This window comes from Rhinoderma darwinii, chromosome 3 (assembly GCF_050947455.1).
Source record: "Rhinoderma darwinii isolate aRhiDar2 chromosome 3, aRhiDar2.hap1, whole genome shotgun sequence".
NCBI classification, from domain to species: domain Eukaryota; kingdom Metazoa; phylum Chordata; class Amphibia; order Anura; family Rhinodermatidae; genus Rhinoderma; species Rhinoderma darwinii.
Window position 1 is genome coordinate 3,421,774 of NC_134689.1, and position 9,902 is coordinate 3,431,675.

At 42.8% G+C, this 9,902-nt stretch overlaps 1 protein-coding gene across 2 annotated transcripts; it reads left to right on the top strand.

Moving 5' to 3' along the window:
* Window positions 1–520: 520 nt before the first annotated feature.
* On the top strand, window positions 521–9,449 carry LOC142748583 (uncharacterized). Of its 2 annotated transcripts, XM_075855676.1 has the most exons (4): window positions 521–635; window positions 2,065–2,238; window positions 6,868–7,259; window positions 7,373–9,449. In XM_075855676.1, the coding sequence occupies exons 3-4, from the start codon at window positions 7,092–7,094 to the stop codon at window positions 7,952–7,954; spliced, it is 750 nt and encodes a 249-aa protein (XP_075711791.1). In that variant the 5' UTR covers window positions 521–635; window positions 2,065–2,238; window positions 6,868–7,091; the 3' UTR covers window positions 7,955–9,449. The 2 variants fall into 2 exon arrangements, with proteins under 2 accessions (XP_075711791.1, XP_075711790.1); XM_075855675.1 differs by having other exon boundaries at window positions 523–635; window positions 6,868–9,449.
* Window positions 9,450–9,902: the final 453 nt, after the last annotated feature.

Here is a 9,902-nt window from a genome sequence, read left to right on the forward strand (position 1 = left end):
AAAAAGTTGACCGTGTTGTCGCATTTACCACACAATCACGTTTTTCCTTATGGTATTAGAAAAACATGACATCTTCAGCAGCATACACAAGTTGATGTTGAACTACTAGTACCAGCATGGCCTCCATAGCTTAGAGGGTCAATATATAGATATTTACAGACCAATATATCCTATATTTACCTCAGAAAACATCACTAACAGTAAATATCTCAAAACTCTTCCTCAATACAAGCGTCCCCTACATCCTGAGAACACAGGAACTAGCGGAATCATTTTCCCGCCTATTGTTGGTCCAGAATTTAAGATGACCCTGCTGTTTCTCGCAGTGATTCCCGGGAGTTGTAGTTCAATAGTAGCTTTTGGCCAGTTTGTTCATGGAAGGTGGGAACTACAACTCCCAAGAGCCCACGCGCCGCCGAGGGTTTTCTGGGAACTGTTGTGCCGATCCTGCACTAACAAACGCCTGGATGGGACTATTGAACTACTAATCCCAGAAATCATTGCGGTATTGGCCCTTGAGCGATTGTGGGCGGGAAAATGAGTCAGCTGGTTCCTGTGTGTGCAGGGACGGGTGGTAATGACGGATAAAGCTGTATGACCAGGCTGCCTGAGGAGGGATAGCTGCTGCTGTAGAAGTAAATATAACATTATATCAGTGATTGCTGGGGCTTGTAGTTCCCCTGTAGCTGTAGAGCAATAGTTTACGTACCTCACAGGTGTCATAGATGATGATGTCAGTCAGAGTGTATCACTGTGTGTTCACCCGTAATGGCCGCCGAATGCGGCACAACTTCAAACCTCAGCACCTCCAGTATAAGTGACCCTTTCCATGTAAATAAAGCTTAATTCCTTATCATTTTCAATATCTCTGTTTGCTGTCAGTGTATAGAATCATTCTTGTTTACAGAGGCTTTAAACCTGTCCTGCTGACACAGCTGAGGGTTTGCTTCAATTGCTTCCGGTTTTATACAATAGTGGAGAAAGCCTAATAGGAAAGTCTTCCGTTTAAAAAGCAAAATAAAGTGATAGCCGCTCATGCACACGACCGTATTCGGGATCGGCACGACCTTAATACGGTGCCCGTACCCGTTAGTGCCCCACGATGTGCCCCCGGATTACATGGAGGTTTTGTTTTCAAGCATTTTGGATGAAGTCATGAGAAAACATTGTGTCGCGCCGTACCGGACGCCGCATCACCTCACGGAGGCACAATATGGCGTCGCACCGGGGGCCTAATGGCCCACTGTGTGGACAAATCATGGTTTTACCGCAATTTTGGCCAAAAATTGGCGTTTTGACCACACCGTGTGTTTGGACCCTGACATACATATCTATAACTGCCTGATAATCCAGAATATCCGTTAATCCGGCACCTCTCAGGTCGCGCTGATCGCCCACTAGCGTGTAATATAATTATAATATTCTCAATCCTGGGTAGTTTCTATTTTGCACTAAATCTTCCCTAGAGATGGCGGCGCTGAAGCGATCGTCTCCTGGGCAATCAAGGCGGTGCTGCGTACTTTCTGCAGAGGGCGCCATTAACCCTATAATACGTCTTATATGAAGACCCCAAGTACGGGGTCTGGGTTATCTACACACTTCAATATTGATCCCTTTAGATTAAAAAAAAAATTGGAACCGTCTCTTTAAATTTGTTTGATACATTATATCAAGAAGTGCAGCGTTACTTTACTGGGGTGAAGAGGTCGGGGGACCGCATCATATGTGTAAATAATAACAACAACCCTCACTCTCCGCCATTCATTTTAGGTTTCCCGTTTCTCCCGGGTGAAGGCAACGCCCCGTGAATTTCATGGGAAAACTCTCTAATTATCGCCCCGGGTCACAGCTGTTTTTGGTTTTTCCCTATTATTCAGGGATGGAAATAATTTGATACTTAGAAGAACATTTGTGTAACAATAAGTGACGTTTTAGGCTTGTTGTGTCAGGTTATTGTGCGGTGTATATGGGATCTCATGCCGTGCAGCTCTGCAGGGGTTAAGTCTTCTTTAATTCCCGTATGATACTGGATTGTGACATCATGTGGTCGTGTCGCCCCCCCAGGGTACCGCTGTCTGGAGGATTCTGCAGGAACGTTACTCCTGCATTGTGTAGGACGCATCAGGTTGTGGACGCCGCTCTCCTGAATTCACTCTGGTACCTGACGTTAAAGGGGTCATCCGGAGCTCATGCCGCGGTCTCCTCCCATTGCGCTGATGCAACAGTTCACCAAATAATGTGAGTAGCTTCCCCTGGAGTCTCGGAGGACCGTGGTAAATATATATCAAATCATTGCAAGGAATAATTCAGTGTCGGCTCCGGTCTTCAGCCTCGTATAATATAATGTTACCCGTACGTAGTACATCGTCTTCCCTCAGCATTTGTATTTTACTTAGTCAGGTCTATTGTGTTTATTGTCATCTGTTATCAGCCATTTTATACTGGGGAGTGGTTGAGTTCAGGAGAGGGGAATACAAGCTATTGTTCCCTGGTATCCGCAATGTCAGGCCAGGGAGAGACTGACTGTAGCGTTCCTCAAGTGGATGAGTGACGTGAAGTGTAGAAACCTCCCATCCTCCATGTGTGACTGATATCAGCCGCTCCTCTTATTACACTCCAGCACTATTATATCCTCCAGACATTACATCATATGTGACTGATATCAGCCGCTCCTCTTATAACACTCCAGCACTATTATATCCTCCAGAGACATTACATCATATGTGGGACTGATATCAGCCGCTCCTCTTATAACACTCCAGCACTATTATATCCTCCAGAGACATTACATCATATGTGACTGATATCAGCCGCTCCTCTTATATCACTCCAGCACTATTATATCCTCCAGAGACATTACATCATATGTGTGACTGATATCAGCCGCTCCTCTTATATCACTCCAGTACTATTATATCCTCCAGAGACATTACATCGTATGTGTGACTGATATCAGCAGCTCCTCTTATAACACTCCAGCACTATTATATCCTCCAGACATTACATCATATGTGTGACTGATATCAGCCGCTCCTCTTATTACACTCCAGCACTATTATATCCTCCAGAGACATTACATCATATGTGACTGATATCAGCCGCTCCTCTTATATCACTCCAGTACTATTATATCCTCCAGAGACATTACATCATATGTGACTGATATCAGCCGCTCCTCTTATATCACTCCAGCACTATTATATCCTCCAGAGACATTACATCATATGTGACTGATATCAGCCGCTCCTCTTATATCACTCCAGTACTATTATATCCTCCAGAGACATTACATCGTATGTGTGACTGATATCAGCAGCTCCTCTTATAACACTCCAGCACTATTATATCCTCCAGACATTACATCATATGTGTGACTGATATCAGCCGCTCCTCTTATAACACTCCAGTACTATTATATCCTCCAGACATTACATCATATGTGTGACTGATATCAGCCGCTCCTCTTATAACACTCCAGCACTATTATATCCTCCAGAGACATTACATCATATGTGTGACTGATATCAGCCGCTCCTCTTATATCACTCCAGCACTATTATATCCTCCAGAGACATTACATCATATGTGACTGATATCAGCCGCTCCTCTTATATCACTCCAGCACTATTATATCCTCCAGAGACATTACCTCATATGTGTGACTGATATCAGCCGCTCCTCTTATATCACTCCAGCACTATTATATCCTCCAGAGACATTACATCATATGTGTGACTGATATCAGCCGCTCCTCTTATAACACTCCAGCACTATTATATCCTCCAGAGACATTACATCATATGTGACTGATATCAGCCGCTCCTCTTATATCACTCCAGCACTATTATATCCTCCAGAGACATTACATCATATGTGACTGATATCAGCCGCTCCTCTTATAACACTCCAGCACTATTATATCCTCCAGAGACATTACATCATATGTGTGACTGATATCAGCCGCTCCTCTTATATCACTCCAGTACTATTATATCCTCCAGAGACATTACATCATATGTGACTGATATCAGCCGCTCCTCTTATATCACTCCAGCACTATTATATCCTCCAGAGACATTACATCATATGTGACTGATATCAGCCGCTCCTCTTATAACACTCCAGCACTATTATATCCTCCAGAGACATTACATCATATGTGACTGATATCAGCCGCTCCTCTTATATCACTCCAGTACTATTATATCCTCCAGAGACATTACATCATATATGTGACTGATATCAGCCGCTCCTCTTATATCACTCCAGCACTATTATATCCTCCAGAGACATTACATCATATGTGACTGATATCAGCCGCTCCTCTTATATCACTCCAGTACTATTATATCCTCCAGAGACATTACATCATATGTGTGACTGATATCAGCCGCTCCTCTTATATCACTCCAGTACTATTATATCCTGTGGAGACATTACATCATATGTGTGACTGATATCAGCCGCTCCTCTTATAACACTCCAGCACTATTATATCCTCCAGAGACATTACATCATATGTGTGACTGATATCAGCCGCTCCTCTTATATCACTCCAGTACTATTATATCCTCCAGAGACATTACATCATATGTGACTGATATCAGCCGCTCCTCTTATATCACTCCAGCACTATTATATCCTCCAGAGACATTACATCATATGTGTGACTGATATCAGCCGCTCCTCTTATATCACTCCAGCACTATTATATCCTCCAGAGACATTACATCGTATGTGTGACTGATATCAGCCGCTCCTCTTATAACGCTCCAGTACTATTATATCCTCCAGAGACATTACATTATATGTGACTGATATCAGCCGCACCTCTTATATAACTCCAGCACTATTATATCCTCCTGAGACATTACATCATATGTGACTGATATCAGCCGCTCCTCTTATATCACTCCAGTACTATTATATCCTCCAGAGACATTACATCATATGTGTGACTGATATCAGCCGCTCCTCTTATATCACTCCAGTACTATTATATCCTCCAGAGACATTACATCATATGTGTGACTGATATCAGCCGCTCCTCTTATATCACTCCAGTACTATTATATCCTCCAGAGACATTACATCATATGTGTGACTGATATCAGCCGCTCCTCTTATATCACTCCAGCACTATTATATCCTCCAGAGACATTACATCATATGTGACTGATATCAGCTGCTCCTCTTATAACACTCCAGTACTATTATATCCTCCAGAGACATTACATCATATGTGACTGATATCAGCCGCTCCTCTTATATCACTCCAGTACTATTATATCCTCCAGAGACATTACATCATATGTGACTGATATCAGCCGCTCCTCTTATAACACTCCAGCACTATTATATCCCCCAGAGACATTACATCATATGTGTGACTGATATCAGCCGCTCCTCTTATATCACTCCAGCACTATTATATCCCCCAGAGACATTACATCATATGTGTGACTGATATCAGCAGCTCCTCTTATATCACTCCAGTACTATTATATCCCCCAGAGACATTACATCATATGTGTGACTGATATCAGCCGCTCCTCTTATATCACTCCAGTACTATTATATCCTCCAGAGACATTACATCATATGTGTGACTGATATCAGCCGCTCCTCTTATAACACTCCAGCACTATTATATCCTCCAGAGACATTACATCATATGTGTGACTGATATCAGCCGCTCCTCTTATAACACTCCAGTACTATTATATCCTCCAGACATTACATCATATGTGTGACTGATATCAGCCGCTCCTCTTATAACACTCCAGTACTATTATATCCTCCAGAGACATTACATCATATGTGACTGATATCAGCCGCTCCTCTTATATCACTCCAGTACTATTATATCCTCCAGAGACATTACATCATATGTGTGACTGATATCAGCCGCTCCTCTTATATCACTCCAGCACTATTATATCCTCCAGAGACATTACATCATATGTGTGACTGATATCAGCCGCTCCTCTTATATCACTCCAGTACTATTATATCCTCCAGAGACATTACATCATATGTGACTGATATCAGCCGCTCCTCTTATATCACTCCAGTACTATTATATCCTCCAGAGACATTACATCATATGTGACTGATATCAGCCGCTCCTCTTATAATACTCCAGTACTATTATATCCTCCAGAGACATTACATCATATGTGACTGATATCAGCCGCTCCTCTTATATCACTCCAGTACTATTATATCCTCCAGAGACATTACATCATATGTGTGACTGATATCAGCCGCTCCTCTTATATCACTCCAGTACTATTATATCCTCCAGAGACATTACATCATATGTGTGACTGATATCAGCCGCTCCTCTTATATCACTCCAGTACTATTATATCCTCCAGAGACATTACATCATATGTGACTGATATCAGCCGCTCCTCTTATATCACTCCAGCACTATTATATCCTCCAGAGACATTACATCATATGTGTGACTGATATCAGCCGCTCCTCTTATATCACTCCAGCACTATTATATCCTCCAGAGACATTACATCATATATATGACTGATATCAGCCGCTCCTCTTATATCCTCCAGCACTATTATATCCTCCAGAGACATTACATCATATGTGTGACTGATGCACCTCCATAAGCTCTGGACTGTAGGATTAGTGGCCATACAACATTTTCTCCCATATGAAAGTGAAGATGATAAAGCATAGGGGCCTCCGCGCTGTGTAAAGTGCCTGCTCCATTAATTGTCCTTTTCATATCCCCGCCATCTGCATTATGATTCTAGCGTCTCATCTTACACTGTCATTTGCGTCTTAGTCATTAAGAGATTACCACAGACAATGCATAAACTGTCTGTCCTTCTGTTTCAGGGACCTTCTGCTGGGACCTCACTGCTTATGGGAACGTGAACGTTTGGTATAGGTTAAGTGACAGATTGTGAGGATTCCCACAACATCGATTTCATCCTGAAACTTGTATAACCAGTGAGACTAATAATCTGTGTCCAGTAATTCCCAAGACATGTCCTGCTCGGAAGCCTCAACCTCGAGTTACCTCAGAACATCCCGAGAACGCGAGGAGGTTGTTGGGGGACATGCCGACTTTGTTACAATATCTGACGAAGGAACGTTGGACTTTAGACCGGGCTGTAACCAGACAGCTCAGGATCTTGTTAACTCCATACTATCTCCGAGGACCTGGGAGAAGTATCTGGCCTCCTGGAAATCCTGGATACAGTTCAAAAAATCTTCTCGCCAAAGAGGTTGGTGTCGGGCAGAGAAAATTATGGTGGATTTCTTTGAACATCTAATAGCCAGTGGGTACAGCCGTGGCAAAGTGGTGGGCACCTTGGCAGGGATCTCCTTTTGTTTGCAGATCATGGAAAAGAAAGACGTCACCAAACAGTTTATCATGCAGCAGATGCTGACGAGTTGGAGGAACAAGGAGATGGAGGACAACGTGGAGACGGAGAGCAACGGCGACTACAGCGAACTCCTGACTCCGGAGATGCTCGGCTCAGTGCTCTACGCTACCAAGAAGGTTTGCTTCGACAACAACGAAAGCCGACTGTTCTGCGCCGCTTTCACGTTGGCGTTTTATGGTCCCTTTGACATGGAAGAGCTGGTGGCCCGAAACAAAGATGAAGATGGCACAGGACTGGCATTCAAAGAAGTCATTATGGAGCGCAATTCCGTGTATTGCAAGATGCAGAAAGTCCGATCCAACAAAAGCCAATGGGTGGAGGTTAAAAAGCGAGATGACAAATTTTTATGTCCGGTAAACAGAATTAAGAAATTTTTGGAGGTGAGGCCAGAGGGGGGTAGAAACTTTTTCATCCATGAAAATGGAACGCCGCTCACTCAGTTCCAGTTCAGCAGGGTCCTGTCTTTTGCCTTGGAGGAAGCAGGTCTCGATTCCAGAAGGTTTGGGCCTCATTCCCTCATTTACAAGACATGAAGACCTGTACTGTGCTGGAAGGGGGTGTGTGAAATTTGCAAAGCTTAATAAGTGGAATTGCATGAATTAGACTTGAAATCATTTTGCAATGAGACGTACTAGTGAGAGGGGAAATTTTGTAATTGTGTTGTAAGAAAATAAATGTTTAATCCTCCTTCCTAAAACCAGTGTCTTGATATTTCATAGGAGGACAACAATATGAAGGCAACTTTCTATTGGCTAAACCACCATCAGTTAACAAGACTCCGCTATCTATGTAGCCGTGGAGGTCGGTACAGAGATACATTGTCATGTGTCTGTCTATTAAAAGGACACTAGACCTGCATCGTCTGTATATTTGCAGGGCAGGTGAATGCAATCTATTGCTCCCTGTTATCAGTCATTTTAGGCATGGGAGAGCCTAACTATTGGACAGATGAACACAATCTAGTGTTTCCTGTTATCAGCCACTTCAGGCAAGGGAGCACTAACAACAGTGCAGGTCGTTAATCACCTTTATATCTATGCAGGTCTCAGTGGGTCATGGGTGAGGTCAGTGCCTGTAGTGGGATCCCCGTAGGTTTTTCTTCTAGTTGGTGTCTGTGCAGGTAATCACGGTGGGTGGGTTTTATAGATTATAAATAGTTAGGTAATTATATCATATAAATTACACCTCCCGACATTGCAAAAATCTTGTGTACGTCTCCATACCCTTCACTTATATGTCTGCATAAACGTCAGTACGGTTTCTTTTTAAAAAAAATTCTCATTTTCTAATTAGCAATAAATTCACTAATTAAAGAACATTTTCCTTCTAAGGGTGAGGACACGCGGCGGCATCTGCATGCGGACAAAAACTGCGCCCATGTGCGGTGGGCGCAGATTACAAATTGTTACTTAATGGCCATATGATTTTGCAGGAAATACTGACGTTTTACCCGCAAAAATCGTGCGGCCATTACCAATCATTTAAACATCATAGAGATTTGCGGTATAACCGAGTCTTGGCTTAGTGGACGTTTTCTTCAGTCAGGTTGTTGAAAACACCATTCGTGTATGGGAAAGCTGGGTCTCACCCAACATTACAGCTCCTACTGTGGTTGTTATTCAGGGGTCTCTGCAACCTGAGTGACAAGTAGATTTGCCATTCGGGAGTCTAGGAAAGTGGGTGCTGTAAAGGCGATCATGTTCGGTGTCACCCAACTTTCCCATAAACAGATATAACCTAAAAAAAACAGCTGAACAACTTGACAGAAGACGACGGCTCCAGAACTTTTTGATTTTAGAGGCAAATGTTCATTAAAGAGGTTGTCACAGTCGTCCGGCGCGGCCACCACCATCATTCTGCAAACACCAGTCCAATCACTCAAGGAGGGTTCATAAAATGGACTGGGATATGATGATTGTTTTTTTTCACTCCACAGTTTCTCTGAACCTTGTTATATGGAGACTCGTGTTTCTTATCGTCTGTATCTTTCATTGTCTTCGTCTTGGAATAAAGTTTTCATAAAAGATTCTTTGTTGAGTTTCAATATTTCTTCAGTTTACCTGGAATTTGCCTTTAAAAGTATTGACGCCACTGTTAAAATATCATCCAGAATTATCCACAAAAGTTTTGGAAGTTGTGACCCGGGAGGAATTTTGTTACTTGTTTGTGTCATTGTTGTCTGAATGAGTCCAGTACACGAGGAGAGACCGTAAGAAATAACATAAGAATGTTTCTATCTGTGAAACATTGTATCTGCCCTTAAAGGGGAACTCCAGGCTAAAAGTGAGACTTCAGCTTTTGGGCAGAGTGAAGCCCGGCGCACACCCGTCCCTCAAAGTCCTAATTACCTTTATGTTACCATTTTGCAGGAACTGGATTTTGCACGTGACAGACATTGGTGTCGGGTTTAGGCTACTGCCCCCTTCCTATTCAAGAATGGGAACGCTCTTTAATTGTAACTTTATCATTCTTATTATACAT

What these genes read in the sequence shown, in the direction of transcription:
- LOC142748583 (XM_075855675.1), top strand. Translation starts at nt 7,019, where the DNA reads ATGTCCTGCTCGGAAGCCTCAACCTCGAGTTACCTCAGAACATCCCGA.